This window comes from Mesocricetus auratus, unplaced genomic scaffold (assembly GCF_017639785.1).
Source record: "Mesocricetus auratus isolate SY011 unplaced genomic scaffold, BCM_Maur_2.0 Super-Scaffold_15014, whole genome shotgun sequence".
Classification (NCBI taxonomy): Eukaryota; Metazoa; Chordata; class Mammalia; order Rodentia; family Cricetidae; genus Mesocricetus; species Mesocricetus auratus.
Genome location: NW_024429186.1, coordinates 31,308,884 through 31,333,926, shown reverse-complemented (window position 1 = coordinate 31,333,926; position 25,043 = coordinate 31,308,884). Strand labels below are relative to the sequence as shown.

The 25,043-nt window shown below is 43.2% G+C and overlaps 1 protein-coding gene across 16 annotated transcripts in view; it reads left to right on the top strand.

The window, feature by feature from the left end:
* Positions 1 to 25,043, top strand: part of Ttll5 (tubulin tyrosine ligase like 5) — a 234,662-nt gene that overhangs the window by 34,017 nt on the left and 175,602 nt on the right. For all 16 annotated transcript variants that reach the window (XM_040742715.1, XM_040742720.1, XM_040742719.1 and 13 more), the window contains 5 exons: positions 4,225 to 4,294; positions 4,992 to 5,076; positions 16,952 to 17,053; positions 18,875 to 18,966; positions 20,068 to 20,175. In XM_040742715.1, coding sequence (XP_040598649.1) covers positions 4,225 to 4,294; positions 4,992 to 5,076; positions 16,952 to 17,053; positions 18,875 to 18,966; positions 20,068 to 20,175 — 457 coding nt within the window. The remainder of the gene's footprint in view (positions 1 to 4,224; positions 4,295 to 4,991; positions 5,077 to 16,951; positions 17,054 to 18,874; positions 18,967 to 20,067; positions 20,176 to 25,043) is intronic.

Below are 25,043 nucleotides of genomic sequence, written 5' to 3'. Positions count from 1 at the left end.
TGCTATTTGGGTTTGGGTTTTAGCTGCCAAATGGAATTGCTATTGAGAGTCAGCTATGGTTCAAGTTTGCTTTTTATTTTCTTAGACACGAGTCAAAGAGAATAGGATCTAGTCCCAGCTCATCTGGGGCTTTTTTCTTTTGGAATGATCTTTTGCCCTAGTGATTTGTTCTTTTAAAGCTAACATCATAAAGAATAGAAAAGCTACACTTTCCTTAACAGAGCTGGGAACCTCTTGAGGCTCAGGCTCATAAAGGGAATGACTCGTCTTTAGGGAATGCAAGTTTGGCAGCCTATGTAAGAGTCGCTTTCTCCCTCCCACCTCTCCGTGGACTCAGTCCCTTGAGACCCCCTGCGTAGATCAAAGTACTTGGCTAGACCTTTGCCAGCTGCCCCCCCCCCAAAAAAAAACTGGTGAAGCTTTGGAATGAAATGGATTGTTTTAGGTATTTAGTGGAGGTGCCAGACAGAAGCCTGGACAGATGCCAGCCTGCACAGGGGAGCTGGTAACATGTGGATCTAATGGGAACATATTCCCATTTCACCCCGAAACTGGAATTTTATCGCCTTTTACCCAGACCTACAAACTACACTGTTAATCTTCTTCTCTCCTTAACCACCCCTTCTTTTCCATACCTGGACCCTTTCCCTGGAATATGTGACCCATTAGCCAACTGGATGAAGTAACTCTTTCCAAGGCTGCTGCCTGCTTTTCTTTCAGAGTTGAGGGGGAGGGAGAGAGAGCACTGAGGCAAAGAGTCTGTGTAGAACTTAGAGAAGTGGCGGAGGGACTGTGGCAAGGAGCTAGAGATAGATGTTAGGGTCAAATGAAAATGCCCTTCCCTATCTTCCCACTAGCATGAGGAGACCTATCAGTAAAACTTCCCTGTCATTGTCATAACCTATTGGAAATAAAATAAACCATTTTAAAATATAAATATAAAAGCAACCATTTTTACCATAAGTAGAGGAGAAAAAAGAAAAGAGAAAGTGTGGTTTTGTGTAACGCTGACGAGAGCATTGTGAGCTCCTACAGAGGGAAACATCTTAGTGGCTTGACTCTTAATGGTGTGCTCTCATCAGCGGCATAGAGAAACAGCTGTTTATCCCAGCTTCTTCAGTGACCCAAACAAACACCATGCTTCCCCAGCTCAGGATGTTGGAGTTGAGGTGGGGGGGAGAGCTGGTGTTTTCTGACTAAGGTATGAATTTCACCACTGAGTTATCCTTGAGTCTTCTGTTATCTGTGGTCCTATTAACAGACACCCTGAGGTTGGGAAGTACCAAAAGACTTAGGTCCACCCCTCATCTCTGCCCTCCTTGTGCACATAATCCTGTATGTTGTTTTTATTTATTTGCATGTGTTTATCTTATGTGCTCTGTATTTCTTATTGTTTAACAATTATTTAGGAAGTGCTGGTTGTGTGGCAGGTACTATTATTCCTTAAAACCCTTGGAGAGATTCTAATTATTTTCTATTTTCTAATTCTTCTGTGTCTTCATTGTAGTTGAGTATATTGCTCTGGCATGTGGCATGTGGAGGTAAATGCTGTCGAGCTATGGAATTTAGTATTCAGAACTACACAGATACTGTTGAGTTTGCAGTGGTAGTTATAGTAACTGATATTTCTTTCTTGAGAGCTATTTTGAGAGGATGTCACTATGTAGCCCAGACTGACCTAGAACTCACTATGTACTCAGACTGGTCTAGAACTCAGAGAGATTCAAGTACCTCTGCCTTTTGAGGGCTGGGACTAAAGGTATGCACCACCATTGCCAGCACCAACTAGCATTTCTTGAGCATTTACCTAGCACCCTCTATTTGCCTTCCAAATAGAATTTCCTAATAAGATTACTCTTTGTAAGAACCTCATGTGACAGTCACTGTTTTCTTAGTAAGTGGTAGTCAGTGTTGTAGCTTACGTCCCGCTGGTTCCACAGATCCTCTTGACCACCACCATGCTTTTGTAGTCTGTAGTAGTTTTAACAAGTACCACAAGCTTGCATCTTAAGACCAGATAGGAAAATAGGGGTATTTCCAATTTCCACAACAATTCTGATTCCTGGGTTAGCCTGTCTATTTATTTATTTTTTTTTTACTTTGGAAGGAAATTCTACCTTGAAATGGAAATACTTTTCAATTAGTTAACTTAGGATTAGTGGATAAGAAATACACTTAAGGTTGTCAAAAACTTTTATTACTTGGGCTTTAATGTACAGTACTAGGCAGAGGAGCCATTTTCAAATAGCCCTTCAGTCTGTGAGCTTTCCGTTTCCGGGAAGACAACCGAGCAAGTACTAAAGAATCTCAACAGAAGAGGTGATGTCATGCATAGTTCAGTGACAAACTAAACAGAGGAAGTAGGCATGGGCACTAGATATGTCACGGAGTGGAGAGTGGAGAGCCTCCACCAGTGTATTCCCTGTTACAGAGACAGGCAGGTGCCAGTCATGTACCAGTTGTAGTCCATAGGCGTTTCTCAGATGTTGTCTGCCGTTGTGGCTCAGTTATAACTGGTAGGTGCTGCGTGGTGTGATTGGTTAGCCTCATGCCCGGAACACAGCCTGCAGCTTTATTGCTTTTCTATTGATGACGCGTTCTCACTCACCAACTCGAAAATGGAGATGGTACTTGTGATAGACTGATCAAGACGTCGTGTAAGGGCATCAGGAAGTGGGATGGGTAATAGAGTTCATTTGGGATTGTGTTCATTTGATACACAGAGATGGGTTGTAAAAGCTGCGGTCTGCTTTGAGATAAAAGCAGGAGTAGTTGGGCTAGGAATTGCCTTGTTACAGACATTTAGATTTGGGGAGTTATTTTGTGTCCGAATTTGGGGAGCACAATGAACAGTACTTGAAAGTGAATCTTCCACAACGCTGCCCAGTGCCTGTGCTGCACTAATGCGTGTAGCCGTGTGACAGAGCAGGTCCTGCCGCTGATTGCCCTTCATCTGTAGGATGTGTGTGGTGGTATACCTGCCCTGGAGTTGGGTGGGGCTGAAATACTACTCAGGACATGCTAAGAAGTGCTCTTGGCACATGGTAAATGCTCAGTACCTCTGTTAAATTATACTTACTTCTGCAAATGTTGCTCGTTATTCCCAAGCAGCTACTATAGTTAATCTCATAATTGCTATTGTTGCCATTTACAGTTTGGAGCACCTTGCCCATCTGCACTGACTTGCAGTTGATCTTTCTGTCTTAATCTAGCACTACACGCAATTGTTCTGTTTGGGATGTATCTTACTGCTTCCTCCATGTGGAGTCTGCAATAGCTTCCTGCTTCCCACCATATGAAATCTCAACTCCCCTTGCCAGCTCAAATCCCTGTGCCAAAAGGCGCCCTCCCTTCCATTCTCCCCACCCCTTCCAGCCACTTCCCAGTTACAGCTTTTAGCCCCAGGCCTATGAATCTGCTGGATTCGCAAGTGACAGTGGCCTCCTTTTCTACCTTGCACATGCCCTAGACTTTCACTGCTCACTCCTGTGTCTGCTCTTCTGCTGGCCAGAGTTGGTCTTCCTGTCACAGCCCTGCAGACTGGCCCTTTGGCAGTTTGACATCTTGTATTTGTGAAGCTGCTTCTTTGTGTCCCTTTAGAGTCTCCATCTTGCTATTCTAACCTGAACCGTAAGCCCTTTAGGGGAAAGGAGCGGCTGACTTTGAAGTTCTGTGAGGGGACAGTTGTTTCTGTTTTCTTCATTACTGAGTACCCAGTCTTTACACATAGGTGGCAGTACCCACAGTTTCTTACATAAGAAAATTTTCCCTATTGGCGAGATCTTTAAACAATGTAATTCGATCTTTGCACACAGTTGCTTAGCAAGTGACTTAAGTGAATCAAGCATTCACTGCATCTCACTGGGGATGCCATGCTCTGTGACGTCCAGAACAATTTAATGAGAGGTGCACTGGGGACAGTGTAGTGTTTTAAAACTTCCATTTGTCTTTATGTTCTAAAAGAAGCAACTTTTAATTTTTAAGTAGATCTTATATTCTTGTCAAATAACTATTTTATACCATGCACATGAATCTTTAAAGCTACTTAGCTGCATTTGTTATGAGAGGTGCTGTGTAAATGGGTACCCACGGTGGTATGTCACGGGGCCAACTGAATAGTATTGGTTTTTCCATAGTGTCATTTCTTAAAAGGTTAAGCAATTTGCCCCTTCACTATACATTTTAGGATTTCTGTTTTTTCATTCCTTTCTGTTTACTCAACAGCCAAACCAGATTTCCCTGGAAGAGAACATCTTGGTCTCCCGTTACATTAACAACCCCCTGCTCATAGATGGTGAGTTGTGATTGATTCTTGACTAGATTGGGCTGGCTCTTGCTCAACTTTGTAACCTCTTCATAGTCTTCTCTAGGAAATCTGTTAAAGCTATTCTGACATTTTTGGTACACATTGTTCCAGAGATGAGGATGGTTCCTTACCATCCTTTTGAAACTGAAATTAGGTGATACAGGAGAGGTACCTCTCACGTGTGAACACTTACATACACATGCATGCACGTGCGCATGTGGTGTCCATGGAGGGCAAGCCACACATGGCAAAGAATTGTTTTTCCACAGAGCCATATAAACAAGTAACAATAGCCAGTTGTAGTGAATAATCTGAAGTAAACTCACTCCTATCTGGGAGTTGCAAGAAAGCATAATCTAAGAACATTTCCATGTTTTTGAAGAAACAGAGGTCACAAGACTCTTGTCTCGGTTTCTGGGAGTTTTCTCACAAGCACTCAGAAATCTCCTTATAGTATTTCATTCTTGGACTATGTTCTCACATTGTACTGTGTGTATTGAGCAACTATCCTGCATGTCACAGCGTGAGCAGTTCTCTAGCCTCGAAATACAAGCTGTGTATATTGTATGCTTTATGTGAAGAGGTTGCCATCCTTCCGGAGCCCTTGACCGTGTGCCCTGTTCATCGCAACAGAAAACAGACAAACTCCCGTTTTCTTGTGACTCCCAACTGTCTTTCTTCCTAGATTTCAAGTTTGACGTGCGCCTCTATGTGCTCGTGACTTCCTATGATCCCCTTGTCATCTATCTCTATGAGGAAGGATTGGCTAGGTAAGAGACTGTCTTAGGTGGAGGGATTGACTGGGTATAGTAGAGTGGAGCCACTGAAAAGGTTTCGAAGACCAAGCTGCTGCTTTCTGTTAGGTTCAACTCAGGCAAATAGAGTGTACCCAGGCGGGCTTCAAAAGAAGGAAGCAGTCTTGGTACTCTACAGCTTTGCTTATAGGGCTACACAGAATGTGGGAGCACACACCTGTCTTCATGTGTAGAGGACAGGGTAATTTCATTCTGTGAGGGTTGTTCTGAGGGCCCTAGGGTATTAAAATTTGTAACGCTTTTCAGAGTAGATTTCGAAGGGAAAAAAATAAAAGTCACATTTAATTTACTTGTCATACACCAGGTCCTTATGTTAATCCCCCAACAGCAATACTGCCACTGCTGTTTTGCAGCAGAAGAAACAGCTTTGCAGGGGGCAGCAGTGACTTTCTGAGCTCCCCTGATGGGGATTGGAGCTCACTGAATAGTCATGCTTTCTCATATTTATGGGATAGTCACGACTTTCTCCCCTTAATGTACAAGTTATATACTTTGCAGTGGTTGGGAATACAGGTTTTTTGGCTTGCTTAATAGGTTTTAAGGTAGTGCCTGTCAACAGAGTTAAGTTATAAATTTATAGTAATTTGGTGTGTTGTCTCCCAAACCCACAAAAACTACTTACAGGGAACAATTTCTGTAAGTCCTTTAAGCTATTTAAAAAAGCATGTAACTTTACTGTGTGTTGCTTTCTCTTACTTTTTTTTGTAGTCGTTAGTTCTTCTGTGGCATGGCCTTGATGGGATAGTGGGTAGCAGTCTGCATCTGTGGGCAGACATAATAAACTGCACAGTCAGTCTGCATGTTTCTGGTGTTAGAAAATTCGTTTTGAAAATAGAGACTACACTAAGAAAATAAGGATAACTAATTGTGTTTATGAAAAAACAGGATGAATCCCTGTCCTCCCAGAACTCTCCAGTACCTGTCTATGGCTTTAACAGACTTGATTGTTCTGTGAAACTGAGTTTTCTGTTTCCAATTTGTCTTCCTGACTGAGACATGTCTTCCCTTCACCTCTAGGTGGCAATGACAGCTTTTGTAAGTTCTGTCATATTTTTAACTAAGATTTATGAGTTGGAGCCTTAGGAGCACTGGAGGCTACTGATATTCCATCGTCCTGCCCTTTTGTCCCTTGAAAACTGAGAAGGAGAAAAATAAAATGTTTCCCAGTTGAATAAAGGCCTGGACCAGACATTGCACGTGAACTATGAGCTGTAATTGGGTTGTCATAAGGAAGACATTTTCTATAGCATTTATGGGTATGAGCTCCTGTACTTTGAAGTATACATAGAAAGAACAATATAAATATCAAAGCCTAGTTTCCATATCGTTTAGAACAAAGAGAAGGTAAAATACTCGTGCTTCTTGTGAGGATAGGGTGTGGTGGAGTGTGGTTTCATATCTGAGCCTTCCCTCTCTTGTGCAGTGAGCCTCTCCTTTATCTTTCCTGCATCTGTCCTCACCCCAGCTCCTATCCTTGGTCCTGCTTAGTCTTCTGGGAGAGAGAAGGCATTTATGCACACTGTTTATCAAGGGTGTCATACCAATATATTTTGTATCATATCCTGACGATGATGTTTCACCCACAGTATTTGTAGCCCTCACCATGAGTAAAACTTTACATAGTTTTTGGTTCTTTATGGTTCTGAGAATAAAATGAGGGCAATACTAGCATTTGTTACAGTTTGCTGCACATGCGTAAATAACTCTGGTTAGATGTCAGAGCTACTGAATTAGTGACAGTTGCTGTTTCCAGCAGGAACTGGCATGTAATTAATGTGCATAATACACACATTTATATGGCCAGTGGACACTTTTCCTCACTGTCAGCAAAATAAATAGCTTTTTAAATATTCATACCATTGAATCAAAAAAGGAAAAGAAAAAAATTCAGATCTTTGGGTTTACCTGAAACCTAGGTGGATGTGAAATCCTTATCACAGTAGGCATATCCGTGCATTATCTCGAGCTGTTTGCCCAGACATATGAGACACCGTTGTGTGCAGGTTCTGCAGTGTGCCTGTGTAGTCACTGTTTATCTTGGCATGCACTTGCCTTACAGTCCTCAGAGTGCGTTCAGCTGTGTCATTATGTTCAGCATCTGTCTACAGCTCCTCCGCACCTGCAGCTCCTGCTAATCTTGGGTCACATGTGTTTTGTGTAGACATAACTGAAGGTAATCAGTTTGGGATGAGATCACCAGGCTGCTTTACTTGGAGACGAGAAGGAAAACCATAATCATTCCTAAAGAGACAGACCTGGAGGCAAAAATAATTAGTTTCCTTCTTTAGGCTTTTATACCCTGTCATTTTTGTTGGGAGTTTCAAATTAATGCTAGGAGACTGAAAGTTCACTTTGTAGAGTTCATTGCATTGTGATTTTTGTGTAAATTCCCTTCTCTTTGAAACCTTTTCATTTGTCTTTGTTTTAGTCACACAAAAAGCAGACTGCTCACTGTTTATTTTGTGTGTAGGAGTGTTTGCCTGCATATATATAAGTTCAGTGCATGCAGAGGTAGAGGAGGGCATTGGGTTCTCTTGAACTTGGAGATGGTTTGAGCTGTCATGTGGGTGCTGGGAACTGAACCCAGATCCTTTGCAAATGCAACAGGTGCTGTTTACCACTGAGCCATCTTTCCAGCTCCTTCTCACTGTTTCTTTTATGTAGGTAAAGTCTTGAAGAGATATGAAAATGAAATTGCCTATTTTGCATTGAGTCAGCTGTCTCGTGATCCTGGTGGTCATGCTTCTAATCTGTGTGCTGTAGGATTCCCCTTGCTGCAGGTTCCTGCTGTAGGATACTCTTGCTGCAGGCTCCTACTCTAGGATCCCCACGCGGCAGGCTCCTGCTGTGGGTTCCCTGTTCAGGCTCCTGCTGTAGGATCCTTGTGTAAGATGCTGTTTTGGACTAGTAAAAAGGAGACATTGTGTTTCTAGAGAGAGGGATGTTGTTCTCACCAAAATGGTGGAGATACACTTTTATATTAGAAGTAGAATCTAAAAAGGCTTTGTTCTGGATTTACAACTCTAGAAGGATCCAATCTGGGATATAAATGATTTAAGACAGTCCTTTTTGAGACAAAGCTAGTAGCCAAATTTGCACTGAAACAGGATTTTTTTCTTTAAATAAAATGACGTTGAGTTGAAAACCATATGTGTTGTGAGTGACTCAAAGATAGCAGAGCTCATGAAAGTGTCCATGGCAGCTCTGCGGTGGCACGGGTCATGGAGAAGAGCGAGGACTGCAAAGGCCTCTTGCAATGCTGCCCTGCTGCAGCTTTGCTGTCCCCCTCCCCTGCCACTGCCCAGTGGAAATGCAGAAAAGACCCCAGGTCACTTCTGATGCCTTTCTTCCCTCCCCCACCCCCAGGCCCTTCAGTAGCTTTGCTTGCTAATTAACACTGGCTCCAGGGGGGGGGGGGGATATTTACCTTTTCTGTGCTGAATTCCTGTGGTTTTGAAAGAATTCAGGTACTTGGCGATTGCCAAGGAATTCAGATTACCTCACAGGCTGCACACTGTCCAGAATCTGCCACAGCAGCAAATTGGGGGAAGAGACACCCGCAACGGGGAGAAGCCTTTCCTAGCCTCACTGTCACTCTCCCTGGCAGGCCCTTGCTGTTTGTGAAGTTTGAGTCATTTCTGGCTCTGAGGACAGGATCAGGCTGGTAATCCCCTCCCAGACTCTCTGCAGGGCGCTGCCCAGTCACTGCAGCCTTTTGGCAGCTTCCCTGCTGCAGCTGGTCGACAGTAGATCAGAGCACTCTTGGGCCTCTTGTTCTCTTCCATAAGATTTTTCTAGGTCAGGCTAGGATGAAACCAGTGGCTTCTGGCAAGGGTGCCTGAGGTGAAGTTTCATTGCCCAGGCCTCTCTGCTCAGGACAGCTATATCTGCTAAAGATAACTCCTGTGCCACTATTACAATCTCCTTTCTTTGTGCTTTTGTTCTGAATGTAGAAAATGTATCTACCAAATTGAGTATTTAACTCTTCTACATCTGGGCTCCATGACTGTGACCATAAGAATATATGCTGTCAGGTTCTTAGAGCCATATACAGTTTTTACAGGGGAGGAGCATATGTAAGGTCTCACTGAGGGTTTTTTTTTGTTTGTTTGTTTGCTTGTTTTGTTTTGTGTGTATGTTGTGCTGGCTTCCATACTGGTAAAGGTTTTGAAACAAACAACTTAGGTACACTTTCTAGTGATGTTTATAAGTACCCACCACAGTTACCATTGAGTTATGTTCCAACATAGCCATAATCAGTTTGTTGCCATTTACAAATCTTGATAGACCCTCCCTCCCAATTCTTCAATACCCCACCCCCATCAGTTAAAGAATTAAAAGACAGGAAAAACAAGAAAACGCCTCATATACCAGTACAACAAGTAGCAGCAGGGGAAATGTCAGATACAACTCCCAGAGTCAGCCTGTGAAGAAAGGCCTTTATTAGGGGCGAGGCAACACATACAGCAAGACACATGCCCAGAAAGACCCTGCAGAGCCCAACAGAGATTTTTAAGCCAAAACCTGGTCTTTCCTCAGCGGCTGGGGGCGTTTAGGGTCTTTGGGGTTGTTCCTCCCTGAATTTGGGGTTGGTCAGTTTGAACAAAAATAGGGAGGCTGATAGGCCCACAATTTGGTGTAAATATGTCCTGATCTTGCCTTGAACTCCAGGATCTTGAACTGAAACTCGTCCACAGCCTACTGGGTTCTAGTGGCAGAGGGAAAGGCTTCAGGAAGAAGCTAGAAGTTTGCTATCTTTGTTTCCTAGTCGTGGCCTGTCTTCCTGTCTGTCTACCTGTCAAGTGTATCTAACTCTAGTCCCTCAAGTTGAAAATAGCATCAATTAGAAATGTATTTTTAAAGATTATATTGTTTTTATCTTATGTGCAAGTGCACTACATATGTGCAGTGCTGAAGGAGGCCAGAAGAAAGATTCTGGGGTTAGACGTGGTTGTGAGCTGCCATGTGGGCCCTGAGAATTGAACCCAGGTTATCTAGAAGAGCAGCCAGTGCTGCTAATCACACCTAAGCTACCAGACACATTAACTTAGCAATATGGTTTACCGTAGCATATCAGTTGTTGCCCTCTTGATGGTGTGGTGACTCGCTACAGCTTGCTGTACTGCTTAGGGTCACAAGATAGTACCAGTGCATATTACTAGTATGGGAAACCATCAACATTCAGAAGTCAGAGTGTGATTTCTTCAGAATGCAGATTATTCTTATACCATTGTAAAGTGGAAAGCTGTCAAACCATCGTTTGAAGCCTCTTGTGTGTGCTTACTACCGTAGCCCTTTCTTCAGTCACATACTTGCATTTTAGACAAATCATGATTCCAAGTGAGAAACAATACAAAAGAGAAAGTATAGCTTAAGACTTAGTTTTCAAAATAGATAACCCATATTTGTTTATGGTCAAGGCTATGAGATGCTGTTGTGTGAGCTTTCTTAAGTCTTAGTATGTTTTTTAATTACATTTATCTGTCTGTCTGTCTGTCTGTCTGTCTGTCTGTGTGCATATACATCATAATACACATGGATGTCAGAGGACAACTTGTGGCAATTGCTTCTCTTCTTCCTTGTGGATCCCAGAGACCTAACTCAGATCTTCCAGCTTGGTAGTTGGACAAGTGATTTTTCTGGTTGAGCCATTTCTTTCCTTCTTTCTTGTTCTTCCTTCCTTCCTTCCTTCCTTCCTTCCTTCCTTCCTTCCTTCCTTCCTTCCTCTCTCTCTCTCTCTCTTTCCCTCCCTCCTCCTCTCCCTCTCTCCTTCCCTTCCACCTTCCTTCCCCTCTTTCTTGAATAGCACTAATTTTTGATTGAAAATGTTTTTCATACAATATATACTGATCACTGTTTCCCCTTCTCCATCTTCTACCAGACCCTCCCCACTTCACTATCTATCCAACTTCATGACCTCTTTCTTTTTAGAAAACAAACAGGCAAAAAAAAAAAAATCAGACCAGTAGTATTAAAAAACAACAATAAAGAAAAAGCACAAGAAACACACATACCAACAAAGGCAACAAAAACACAAAATTGGAGCCAGGCCAGGGTGGCACGTGCCTTAAACCCAGCACTTAGGAGGCAGAAGCAGGCAGATCTCTGAGTTCCAGGCCAGCCTGGTCTGCAGAGTTGAGTTCCAGGACAGCCAGGGCTACACAGGAAAAAACCCTGTCTTGGAAAAACAAATAAACAAAACCAAATCAAAACCAAACAGAAACACCCCTCTTCCTCAAGGAAATTGGAAGCCATAATGTACAAGCAAAACATGAGTAGGCAAAAAAAATGTTCAAGTGAAGCAATATGAGACAAAAAAGAAAAATCACTGAAAATACCATTGAGTTTATTTTCTGTGCTGGGCTTGGGGCCCTGAGTGTGTTTCTGTGCTGTGAGTCTCTGTTGGAGGGCCCAGCTGTCTGAAATCTTGATCTCCTTCAGAGGGAGGTACAGCACTTATCATCGTGTGACTTTTGGCCATGTCAGGATGAGTGTTTGCAGATATGTTCCTGATTTACCTTGTAAACATTGTTTCTTCTAGCTGAGCCTTTCGGGCCTGTGAAGAATGAAATGTGACAGTGTGTGAAGGTCACAAACCTAAATGCTCATGGCGTATTCCCAGAGGGAAGCTGCTCAGGGAGACCCTGCAGTGTGGGAGAGCAGCTTTCCTATCTGAAGGCTCTTGTGCTGCGCAGTGCTCCCAAGTGGAATTGTTGTGCCCAAATTCTGAACTCCAAAACCACCAAGAGACCCAATCTAACGCAAAAGCAGAGTCTTTAATTAGTTATCAAGTTAACTGTATTAACTCAGGTCCTCTGTCCATTCATCATGGCAGGTGGAGCCAGAAGGACCAGGAGGGACCATGGGGCAGGGAATTTATTGGGATAGAGCAAGGGGAGTGTCTGGGGTCTGCAGCAATCTCAGGATTGTTGCACTTCCAAGCTTGGGCCACCTGTCCTGTGTTGATTGGCCAGCTGCAGCTACAGGAAGGCTGCTATGGCTTGTAGGCCTTCCCAGGATGGTTGCTGTGCTCTGCACTACCCTGTTAAAGCGCACCCAGAGCCCGCCAGCTAACTTCTGATTGGTTCCCCTTGCCACATGGAGGGTATCTGGCTTCCTAATGACTTGGGTGCTGAGTCAGTGGCCTTTGACTTGCTGGATCTTTTCTTCAGCCTGTCATGATTGCCAAAGCAGGGGGCTGGGTGAGGGTCTGGTCCCTTCAGAATGACCAGGTCTTCTGTTGTTCTCAAATTACAGGAAACTTACTAATTTCTTTTATGACTTTGAATTTAAAACCATCTGGATTTAACGAAAAAGCTGTGCTGAGTAATACAATGTGCCATGCCACCTTTCACCTGTCCAGAGACCACAGTCAGTGCTGCCAGATTGTCCTCCTCACAGTCTTTAAGGCAAAGGGCCTGGTCAAGGATGGCGGCTAGTTCAGTCGTCAGGTCTCCTCAGACTCCTCAGTGTTTCTCTGACTTCCTGACCTCAGCATTTTGGAAGATGACAGGCCAGTTATTTTTCAATTTGTCCTTCAATTTGGGTTTGTCTATATTTTCTTATGATTAAACTTTGGTTGTTCATTTGGGTCAGAATTTCAGAGAAGTGATGGTAAATTCCCATTTCATTATATTTGATGGCACATGCTAATTATTTAGTATTTGATTAAGATAGTGCCTTCCAAATTTCTCCGTTGTAAAGTGACTTTTTCTTCCCTCTGTGGCTACCAAGAATTTGTGAGGAGGTAGTTCAAACCATGTAAAAACTCATTCCTTATCTCATTTTCACCAGTATCTTTCATATCTATTGATACTTCTTGCTTGAATTAATTAATTATTACAGCAGTGACTGCTAGATGATGATTTTCAAATCCCATCATTCTTTTATTTGTATTATTTGGCATTTTACTTCAAGGAAAAGGTTCTTTTTCTTTCTTTTTTTTTTTTAAACTTTTTATTATAGATTTAAATTAGGAACAAGTTTGCTTCCCATGTGAATCCCAGCTCCCTCTCCCTCCAGTCCACACACACTCCCTTCCCCAGCTCCCCAACCCCCATCCAATCCCCACTGCATTCCTTAGGGAGGGTAAGGCCCTCCATGGGGAAATCTCTAGAATCTGTGATTTCATTTTGGGGAGAGCCCAGGCCCTCCCCTAAAGTGTCCAGATTGAGAAAGCATCCCTCATTGTGGGATGGGTCCCCAAAGTCCATTTGTGTGCCAGAGATAAATACTGATCTACTACCCAAAAACCACATAGATTGCCTGAGTCTCTTCACTGACACCACATTCAGGGGGTCTGGATCAGTCCCATGCTGGCCTCTTAGCCATCAGTCTGAGGTCCAAGATCTCCCCCTTGTTCAGGTCAGCTGTTTCTCTGGGTTTCACCAGCTCAGACTTGACCCCTTTGCTCATCACTCCTCACTGGGTTCCAGGAGTTCAGTTCAGTGTTTAGCTGTGGGTGTCTGCCTCTGTTTCCTTCTGTCACTGGATGGAGGTTCTAGGATGGTATGTAAGATAGTCGTCAAAATCATTATTAGGGAGGGGCATTTAAGGTAGTCTCTCTACTACTGCTTAGATTGCCAGTTGGTGTCATCCTTGTAGATCTCTGGAGATCTCACTAGTGCCAGATCTCCCCTCAAACCTAGAATGGCTCCCTCTATTAAGGTATCTCCTTTCCTGCTCTCCTCTATTCTTCCCCAAACTCAACCTTCCTGCTCCCCCATGTCCTCCTCTCTCTTCCTCTTCTCTCCCTTTCTTTTTTCCTGGCCCTGTCTCCCCTCCCCCACCGTGTGCTCCTGATCAGCTCAGGAGATCTTGCCTCATTCCACCTTCTCTGGGGTACCATGTATGTCTCTCTTAGGGTCCTTCCTGCTTCCCTGCCTCTCTGGCTGTGGGATTGTTGACTGGCACTCCCCTGATTCAGGTCTAAAATCCTTATATGAGTGAGTACATACCATGCTTGTCTTTTTGTGACTGGGTTACCTCACTCAGGATGGTTTCTTCTATTGCCATCCATTTGCCTGCAGATTTCAAGATTCCATTGTTTTAGAAAAGGTTATTCTTCTTATACTTATGATTATGTATTCATTTGTTTATACCAGTGCATATTGAAAGATTTCGATTTTAATGGGTCTCTTTATTATACTATTTTCGTGCTCTGTTGGTTTCAGGTTTGGCCAGTGGGAGCCCTGTATGCTGGCTTTTGTGTCCTTTTAACAGGTCTCTATAGTTCCTTGAGTATAAAACATTTCAGGCCCATCTTATTCTGACCCAGCCCTGGAATCAGTCATCTGTCTCCAAGGAACACTGGTTACTTGGTCATGGAGAACAGTATTTAGAAATGAAGGTTTGGCCAGGCAGTGGTGGTGCAGGCCTTTAATCCCAGCCCTTGGGAGGCAGAGGCAGGTGGATCTCTGTGAGTTCTGGGCCAGCCTGGTCTACAGAGCAAGTTCCAGGATAGCCAGGGCTATCTTGAAAAAACAAAAAAGAGAGAGGGGTGGCAGGGAAGGAAGGTTTAGATACTAGATGATCTCACTGCTTTGGGGCTTGTGATAGAGAGACCTAGAAAACATGTCTGTGTGTATGTTCCTCACCTACATTTATTTCTATATCTGTGCATCAGAAAATTGGGTTATATAAGCATTTAGAATTCTACTCCAAAATTCAGAGTATATATTAGCCTTTGTGTTTTCCATATTTTTGTCTCCTATTCCAACAAAGAAAAAGCTGTCTCCCAATATCTTTACCATATTTATTTATTTACTCAGTTTTCTTGTTTGTAGCCAGTCTCTTGGCTTTGCTGGGCTACATCCATTCTGCACATTTATCCCATGGGCTATTGCTCTGCATAGATAACCTTCTTCATTCCCCCAGGGCTTGCTTTTCCATCCATACATTGTCTTCCTCATGGAGCTGCAAGAAGTTAGCTAGCCAAATCATTCAAGTTAAAAGCAAAAACAAACAAAAACCGTCCCAGACCAAATCTTTGAGGGTTAACCAGATAATATGACCCGATCTGGGAATTGTGTTACTTCTCATTTAGACAATAGGAAGAAAATGGTGATCAGAGATGAATGTGGTGTGTTTAACACAGGTTTTCATAAGAACTGTAAATGTAACTGATTAAGCCTCGATTCTTTCTGTATGGTCTACATGCTTGTTCTTTGGACTGTGAGATAACAGAGTCATTTTGCCCTATCGGGCATTTGCTGTCAAACTCTTCACTCTTGACTCTTTTTTGTTTCTTAGACTGTAGAAGCCTACTCTGTGACATCAGTAATGTTGTCCATTCCAATGAAAGGACGATGAGGAAGAGAAAAATGATTTGTAGATGCCCTGCGCTCTTGAAAAGAGTATAGGGGTCCAAATGCATAGGACCCCAGATTCAGCCCACTTGTGCTTCTGCTGGACCTTTTATGTTGAGAGGGTTACATCAAGTATGCAGAGTCAGCCAAGAAGAGACATCTCCTTCCCTGACCAGGGCTTTCTCTCCCTCATACTCAGTACTTGCCGAGGGAAATAATGACAAGCACTATGTCACCATGAGTTGATGTCTATTGGAGGCAGGCAGTCTCTGGATCATGGTGTGTCCTTTTGCATTTCATAAGAATTCAGAGAATGAATTCCACCTACTCTGAGAATCATTATATGAAGATGGCAAAGAGTTAAATGATAACTGAAGTTTCTGGAAATTTTGAGGTTTTTTTTTTCTCAAGCGTAGACAGTGCTTGTCAAATTCTCTTTTAGCCATACATGCCTGGTCAAAATTTTCTTGTTATCCACATCCTTTTTCCTGACCTCATGTTTGTTTATTTTAGTTTCTTGGTTTTTTTTCTTTTTTCTTACTTTTCTTTCTTTGGCTCTTGTATATATCTGGTACAGGGAATTAGGGAGTGGAGATGGTGGGGTGGGTGAGAGGAAATAGAGAAGAGGAAAAAATTTTAAATCCTGACCTTTAATGTGGTAAAAATCATGTTGACTTCATAGTCTGGGTAAGCATATGTAAATGATTTGTAAATCATATGAAAATAAACTTGTGGCCTTCTAGTTTTTTTTCACACACTTGGATCTGTGTCTTGGGAAAAGCACTTTAGAGCAGGGTGATATGGCACTAAGTGTGTGAACTATTGTCTTGAGGCCTTTCTGATAGTGAGCATTGCTGGACAGTTTTTCTCTCCCTGCTTGCTTCCTGCATTAGCCAATGTGTTTTATGCTTTGATCTTCTCTTAACAGTAATCTCAGACATGGAGTTGCTCTTGGCCTTTCCTGTGCTGAGCCATGTCTGTGTTGTTGCTTTTAGGGTCCTCCTTAAGTCATTGTGTGTCCGTGCTGCAAGTCTGCCCAGCTGCCCAGCTTGTAAATTACTGTGCTTTGAATCTTCATTCTTCCCATTGATAGAAGGATAAGAGAAGCAGCATCTAAGCCATGGGCTTTTAGTGTTTGTAATCTTGGAAAAGTCTTTTTTTTTTTTCCCCTTTGGATACACGGTCTAATCTGGTACTTTCTAGGTAGACCAGGCATATCTCTGTCTCCCAAATGTGTTTCACCTGACCAAATTATTCAGTCTTTATGGATCGTATTTAGTTTTATACATATTTAAAATTTTGATGTATCGTGGATCTATTTCATAAGAGTTGCTTTTAGGATTGAATTGATATGCGATAATCTATAGAACACACTTCTCACAGGAGTTACCACTTAGAAGAGATCAGTATTTGTTAGATAATAGGGTCGCCCTCCTTGTAAGATAATGCTATTGTGATCTCCCCAATCTTCAGTTCCACTGAAACTGTTCCTGGCATTTAACCTGTTCAATTCTTCCTATCAGGTTTGCAACTGTGCGATATGATCAAGGATCCAAGAATATTCGGAACCAGTTCATGCACCTAACGAACTATAGTGTGAACAAGAAGAGTGGAGACTACGTGAGGTACTGGCTGTGCCTGGGCTAGGAAGCAGACTCAGGTGTGACTGTGGGGACATTGAAAGCTAACAGGCTGCACTGGAACATAATATCAGGAATACTTAGTGACACCGGAGGATCAAATGTCTTTTTTTTTTTAATCCGTCTCTGCATATGGGTATTTTGGGTGTGTATCTATATCATGTGTGTGCCTGGTGCCCTCGGAAGCCAAAAGAGAGTGTTAGATCCTCTGTAACCAGAGTCCAGGTGGTTGTTGGCCACCATGTGAGTGTTGAGAATTGAATACAGGTCCTCTAGAAGAGCAGTGAGTGTTCTGAGCCACTGAGTCCTCTCCAGCCTCTCCAGGATCAGTTCTGAGGCATTTCTTTTGGCTGATGCTGCCTCTCCGTGGCATATCCCAATAGAGGGTCACCTTAGTCTACCAAAGTACAACTTTGCCATTTGTCTTTCCCTGCTTGACTGAGTGTTGAGTATTTCAGCTTGGGAATCATATCAAAAGCTTAAAATGATTTGTATCCTTTGACACTGCAGTTCCATTTCTATGAGTTTACCTTAAGGATGTGTGTATAGGATCAGAGCTAAGAACCATCTTTTCTGTGTATTGTTTAATGGAAACACACATTGACACAGTCCATGCAGCAAACACCTTGACTGACTCAGTCTGTTAGCTAAAACTTGTTTTTGCTGAGAAAGGAGAAAGCGATATGTTCTGAGAGGTGACTCTCCTGAAATACAAAGTGTGAGTTGGGGGAGTCAGCTTCTAGGGCTTTTTTCCTTTGCTTTTATGTAGCTTCTAAAATATACTACTATGATCAGGGAAAAAAAAGGGAAAAATTAAAGAAATGAGGCCATCTCAGAGAAGAGCTCACGGAAATGAGTAGTAACCCAGCTGTGTGGAAATGTTAGTTTTGCTCTGTTTTCTTTCATCCAGACAATTTTGCCAGAAAGTGGAAAAATAGAAAAGAAACCCAAACAGTCACTTTTTGCTAAAAATAAGTTCCCACCAGGTCCAAGCAGGGAAAGAAGCTGGAAGAGTTGGGGCAGTTGCTGAAGTGAAAGAGGCTCATTGAGTGGCCCATGACCAGCCCTGGAATTGCTTAGAGCTGTCTTGACCCTCACCTCAAGGAGCTGGGATGCGGGTGCAGAGGCCGCTAAGGACTGAGAAGTCCGCGGCAAAGCACAGGTGACTGGTTGCAGGATGATAGTCACGGGAGCCTGCCCCATTCACCCTTTGTGGTGGCAGGATGCCTAGCACTCTTCCTGTGCCGTCTGTCGCTAGTGGTGCTTGAGAGGTGTGGGAAAGCAGCTATCACTACCAGAGACGAGGTCAGAGTCAGTCCTGGTCTGAAAATGGCATCTGAGATTGGATGTGTTGAATCCCATTGTTAATTTATTATAACAATTCTTAAACTTGTTCACATTTTTCCACACCTTTCTTCACGAAGCCTTTTTTTTTCCTTTTTGTTGGTTTTTTGAAACGGGTTTTTTTCTGTGTAACAGCCCTGGTTGTCTTGGAACTCTCTTTGTAGACGAGGGTGGCCTCAAACTCCCAGGAGATTGATCCTCCTGCCTCTGCCTCCGTGATTAAAGGCATGTACCACCATGCCATTAGTCTTCACTCATTCTTGATGTGGAAGAAGAATTAGACCTCTTCTCTGCCCTCCGGAGAAACAACATTTTCCCTTCCCTTTAAGAAACGGATAGAATGCATTTCTTACAGTAGAACCAGGGAAAACCATGTGGAAATCATTGTATTCTCTAAAATACACAAAGCACAGAGACAGGCAAGCCTCTTGGCATATGTAGCTTCAATTCCTTTCTTTTTAGTTGTGATGATCCAGAAGTGGAGGATTATGGGAACAAGTGGAGCATGAGTGCCATGCTTAGGTACCTGAAACAAGAAGGCAAGGATACAACTGGTAAGTATCATACCTTTTCCTTTTAGACTGTACTGAAATATATATCTTTATTTTGTGCGGTGTGTGTGAGTGTGCACGGGCACCTGTAGAGGCCATAATTACGCATCAGATCCCCTAGAGCTGAAGATACAGGAGGTTGTGAGCTGTCCTTCATGGGTGCTGGGAACCAAATGCAGGTTCTCTGCAAGAGCAGTCAGTGCTCTACACTGCCAGGCCATCTCTCCAGTCCCTTGACTCTGTTTCTTTGTAAGATTTTACTATTGTGTCTCGCAGGACGATGTTGCTGAGAAGCCAGTGGGTGACTGTTGTTGTTTTTCCCATAGTTCGCAGTGGAGAAGAAGCTTCCACAGCCCTCCCCAGATCCCTCTTCTTGTTTCTAGTTTGGGAAACCTCGCTTCTTTCTTTAGTCCTCAGTTTATCTTTCTTGAACACTGTACTGCTAAGACACTGTGGTGTTTCGCATGCCTCATTGCCTATCTCTATGTTGGCTATGAGTTTAAATTTTTCTAAGTTGCTGGGTGGTGGTGGCACATGCCTTTAATCCCAGAACTCAGAAGGCAGATGCAGGTGGATCTCTTGACAGTCTGAGGTCAGCCTGGTCTACAGAGTGAGTTCCAGGACAGCCTGGGCTGTAACACAGAGAAACCCTGCCTCAAAAAACAAAACAAGCAAAAAAAAAAAACAAAAACTTTTTTCCCCTAAATTGAACTCTCTCATTCTTGTTGCTGACCTGGAGAACGGACAGGGCAGATTTTAAGTATGGGGCTTGGAGTTAAAAAGAACACGTTCTGAGCCTTGAGCAGAATGGGAAACAGTGTGCAAAATAGACTTTTTTTGTGTGCACAGGGAAAGGGTGACAGAACAAGAGGAAGAGAAGGCTCCTTCTGCAGCCTGTACCTCCATCACAGTCCATCTGCACCCGTGTCCATTCACTTACTCATGGCATGCCAGCCCTGTAGCACCCGTTCTGAAGACGGCCATTTAGATGCTTTCTTGAATAAGCATACATGCTGTTACAGTCGTATGGTGCCCTGGAATCTGCTCCTCCTAATGCATGTGTTGTAGTGTTTCTGTTTTCATTACAAAAGATTGTTTTTGCAGCATTGATGGCCCATGTGGAAGACCTGATCATTAAGACAATAATCTCTGCTGAACTAGCTATCGCCACAGCCTGTAAAACCTTTGTTCCGCACCGCAGTAGTTGTTTTGGTAAGGAGCCGCCAGGCACTTGTGTTTTGTGAGGAGGGTCTTGGGATTCTCAGATTGTGGGACCTAGTGATTTTGTAGGAGTCGGCACATCCTAGGTTTGTGTTCTTAAGTGCATAGAGTAGATGCACGTCCTACCAAATGGACAGTGGTGAGTTTCCATTGGAATCTCTGGAGGGGTAACTCGCTTTCTGTGTGGGGAGTGGGGATTGGTGCTAAAGTGTGAGTCTTTCTGTCAGAGTACACTCAGAAAAAGTCTGCACAGGAATCTAGCTTTAACAAATATATTCCAGAGCTCTCTGGCAGCCAGACTGGGAACAGATCCAAGAGGCTCTGGCTGGTACCAGTGTGTGCTTTCTCCCATTTTCCGACGACTCCTCCTTTTTGTTTTATTCTTCTTCCTAGTGGATTCTTCCCCCATCTCCTCCTCTTTCTCCTCCTAGTTTTCCTCATCTCTTCCCCTCCCCTTCTGTTTCACTCTATCTTTTCACTTGTATAGAGATAGCAGTTCACAACCTGGATCAGGAAACCTCTGACCTCCTGACCCACTAGCTGTGTCTGACACACCAAGTTTGCCTGTGCGCATCTGCTTTCTCCATGGATAGGAACTTAGTATTAATGGCCAGAATGAAAGCCCATAAGGCAAGGTAGGCTTTGTTGGACTTTGGTAATAAAACACACAGGGTTAGTGATACAGTGATGCTAGTTAAAGTGTGATATGGAGTGATACACACAGTATGGACAGAGATGGCATGGCTTTTGTAGGGGCCTGGAGAGCAGGAAAATAAAGAACACGGTTCGTAGAGTCTGTGCAGCCTGAATTCGAGACCCATTTGCATCTGTTTCTGGTTGGGTGATTTTCAGCAAGTTATCCTAATTCTCATTTTCTAGAGTATAAGCGACAACCATGATGGTATCTCTCTCCTAAGAGTACCGTAAAAATCCAGTGAGGCAATGCCAGCAAAGGAAGCACTTGGCACGATGCCTGGCCTTTAAGCTGCACTTAGTAAAATTACTTTTGTTAATTTTGTAATTAGACACTAATTCTCGATCTGTTTAATGGATTATAATGGTATGTATGTATTTGACTGATACTCAAGTAGGGGAACTGTTGAGACTGAATGGAAGATGCAGATAAGTAAGGGTCTAGAACTGTAGAGTAAAAGACTGCAGTGTCTTAAACATGGACCTTTTGGAGGGGAGGTGCCCAGTGTCCACAGGTTCTGTGTCTAGCTGGAGGACCCTCCTGTCTGCCTTGCGTTCTCTCATTCCGTTATGACTCACTCCACAGTGCTTCTTTTCTGAAGCCTTGCTGAGCACAGGGTCTTGTTGTGTCATTCCCTCGAGCCATTCTAGGCTTGCTTTATGATACTTTTCCTATCATATGCAAAGATGCTTTCCCAGAAGTCTCTGAGTTTATCTGCTTGAATTCTTAAGCCATTGCATCTACCTTCCCATCTCATCTTGTTATGTCAAGTCAGAGTTCTGGGACCTTTTCTAACTCTGTGTTAATTTACCTTGCGGCTGAACTACCTCCACTTTTCTCGTATTACCTTACCTGTAGGTCACCAACATCCTTCCAGGCAAAGCTAAGCATCATTTCATTGGTGATCTTTTTTTTCTAACTCTCCTAGCAGATGTTAGATTCCCACATGTAGCTCCAGCCCTGTTTCATGTGTCTGCAGTGTGTCCTGCATGTCTTCTGGTATCACTTATGTGTGTGTCTCCTAATGGAGTGGAAGTTCCTTGATGATGGCTGTCATAGTATCACCATTGGCTTGTCCCTCTCATTCACAGCAGCATCTTGTGCTCATGGAGAATGTTGGGAAGTGTTTGTTGAGTGAATGCTTGGTGCTTGTTTTCAATTCCTTCTTGGTGGCCTGGCAGTAAGCTTTCCAGTGGATCTGATTTGGTAAGGCTTGTGACTCTTAGAATTGTAGCTTGTTTGAAGATGGAGGTGGGGGCTAACAGAGTGTGACTCCAACTGTTGAAACCTTTCAAGATTAAATGTTTCCTTTCTACTTCTACTTGCCTATGTTGGTAAATTTCTCATGACCATTGATATATTAAAAAACAAAGCAAAACAAAACAACCCTTTGTTCTGAGTAGCTAACCCTGAAGGCTTCTCTGGGTGTTTCTTTTTCTGTCTTGCATTGTAACCTGATTGCTTCTTGGAAACTTAGAAATGGATTTACAGAACTCTGTGAAAGAAGGGCAGCAACTCTCTCTGACTCAGAGAAACATCCCAAGGTCCATCAGCCAGGGTCTCCTCTCCCCTTTCCTGTCCTGGTCCAGCTCCAATAAACTCAAGGCATCTGGAGTTTTTTAAGTTGTTGACTGTCTCCTTGGCTTTTGTGGTTCTAATTCCACTTCCTGTCAGCCCTGGGATTCTCTGTGCTTCATTAACCCCCTCGTGAGATAGGATTTTGTATATTTATATATATTTGTGTGCTCTCTTTGCCTCCCTCTGATTCTTAGTCTCCCCTGGTAAGGAGTCACTTTGTATGTGGCAGGATAACCAGGACTTGAGAGCTTCACAGAAACTTTGGTTTAAGCAGAACATTCCTACTTTTAGGGAGACAGAATGTAGAGACGGGGTTCCCTATATTCTTTTGGTAGTAATTTCTGGCCTTCCACTTACAGACCAATGCCAGAGCATTCTGTCACGGGGCTTCTGTCCTGTGAGTTCTCCTCCCCTCTTGCCACCTGTACTGTTTCCAGCTACCTTGAGCATTCCCAGTCTGGGCTTTGTTTGCACATGTAACTGTGCTGGGCAGAGAGTAATGTTGCAGCAGTGCATTACTGCCAACAGTTTGTCCTTCTCAGACTCAGTTTGCCCTTGGGTGCTGCTGAATTCACATGTCTTCATTGTGTTACTGCCACCTACATATCAGCCGTAACAGGCAGTCTGAAAATTAGCCATTAATGCTATTTTATAAACTTGTACATCCAGAAGGACCTTAGTGAATTATTTGTCAGGATGTAGAAACAAAGATCCTGAGCGATTAGCCCTTGTCTCAGATTCTAGAGCTAGTGAGTAAAAGAACTTGAATGAGAGAGACTCAGCCTGAAGAACAGGGGCCTCAGAGGATGAGTCCTGGCAACCTGCCATCTTGATCATAGGACTTCAATTATATGATTTTTGGATGCCTCCCCCAATAAAACATGTTTCTAACAGTCTAATTTTACTGCCTTCCATGATTGTGAAAATGTGGTACAATGTGAACTAATATGCTTCAGTGGCAACTCTTTAAATATGCCGAGGAAATTGGCACTGTGAAGTTACTGACTATGAGAACAACTTTTTTTTTTTGGCCATTTAAAGAAAAACAGCCAAAACCAACAGGATGTTAGCTGTCTTTCAAAGATGTTGCTGCTGACAGTGGTTTAGTGTTTGTGAGGATGGCTGAAATGATGGGCTCTGATCCTGATCCTCTAGTGTGGGACCATGCAGACCAGACACTGATGAACTGACTAGCTTAGTCTTGTTTTCATCAGAGACCTGTGGCATGTTTGCTGAAAACCAAGGGTTCCAGATACCTCCCTCAAGTGAAATGTGCTTTATTTTTCTGTTACCTCTGCTCTTGACCATTTTTCAGTGTAAGGCCATGTTCTTTAGATGGAAGGTGTCAGGGGGATGCAAGAAGGTAGCACACTTTCTCTATCATGCAGACCTCTCCACCACCAGTAAAGGAATGCAAGGCAGGGGCAGTTTTCAAGGCAGGACCCTCTGGGTTCGTACCTCACTCCAGTTTAGGCAGGAGGGCTGTTTTCTGTAGAAGGGACATAGGCACTGAGAGACTGCTGTTTGTCTCCAGCAATGTTGTTGGCACTCACTACCAAACATGTATCGTAAACCCTTGGTTTATGACAAGGGGAAAGAGTCAGAAAGCTTAAGTAAGTTGTCTTGGGTCATGTGGCTAATAAATGGCAAGGCCAAGTTTGAGGCCAGATATCTGGCCATTTCTCCACCCACATCAAGACAACTCTGATGGGTCCACTCCTTTTGGCATGCCTCACATCCTGGATTCTCCTGTGCTGTCCTGTAACTAGATCTCAGGAACAATGACATCATCTTTTCTAGCAGATCAGACTTGGAAAAGAGCACAGTGCCCAGTCCTCGATACTCGTTTTAGACCTACCACTCCAGGCAGTAGCTGGATACCGTAATGATTTTGAGAGTGAGTTACCAAGTTAGCACTGGGCTTCTTCTCTCACTCAGTTCATTTTCCTGTGTGATCTTGCTCTGTTTTTTCTAGAATTCTCTTCTGGACCCATTGTAAAGACTTTGATTTTGTTTTTAGACTCGCATTCTAAGCTGAGGTGAAAGCATCCCCGGTACAGAGAGGATCTCAGTGACAGTGGGCTCTCGCCAGTGCCAGCACTCGCCATTGCCCGGGGACTAAAGCTTCAGCCGGGCGCTTATGGGGAGGCTGACTACATTGGCTTCAAAATGAGTGTTGTGGTGTATTTAGTCATCTCCCAGGTCTCCATGGTACCATTTTTTTCTACCTATTTCCCCCTTCCCCTTCTTCAAAAGCCATCTTTTATCAGATTTTTTTCCTTAATGTATGTTTAATAAATTTTCCTTAACAAGAATTTCTGTTTATTTTTGGCAGGTGGTTCTTCTGTTACTGCTCTGCCAGCTCTTCTCTTTGCAGTACACTAAATAAACTCATTTTCTTTTTTAAAAAAATGAATTCTTGTTATTTTTATATTGACTGGCTGCTTTCTTATGACTATGTAGGTAGGCCAGGAGAGATCAGCTATTTATTGACTTTGACTTATACATAATTTTCTTTTTCTACCCACAATGTCTCTTAATTATTGTGTGTGTGTGTGTGTGTGTGTGTGTGTGTGTGTGTGTCTCC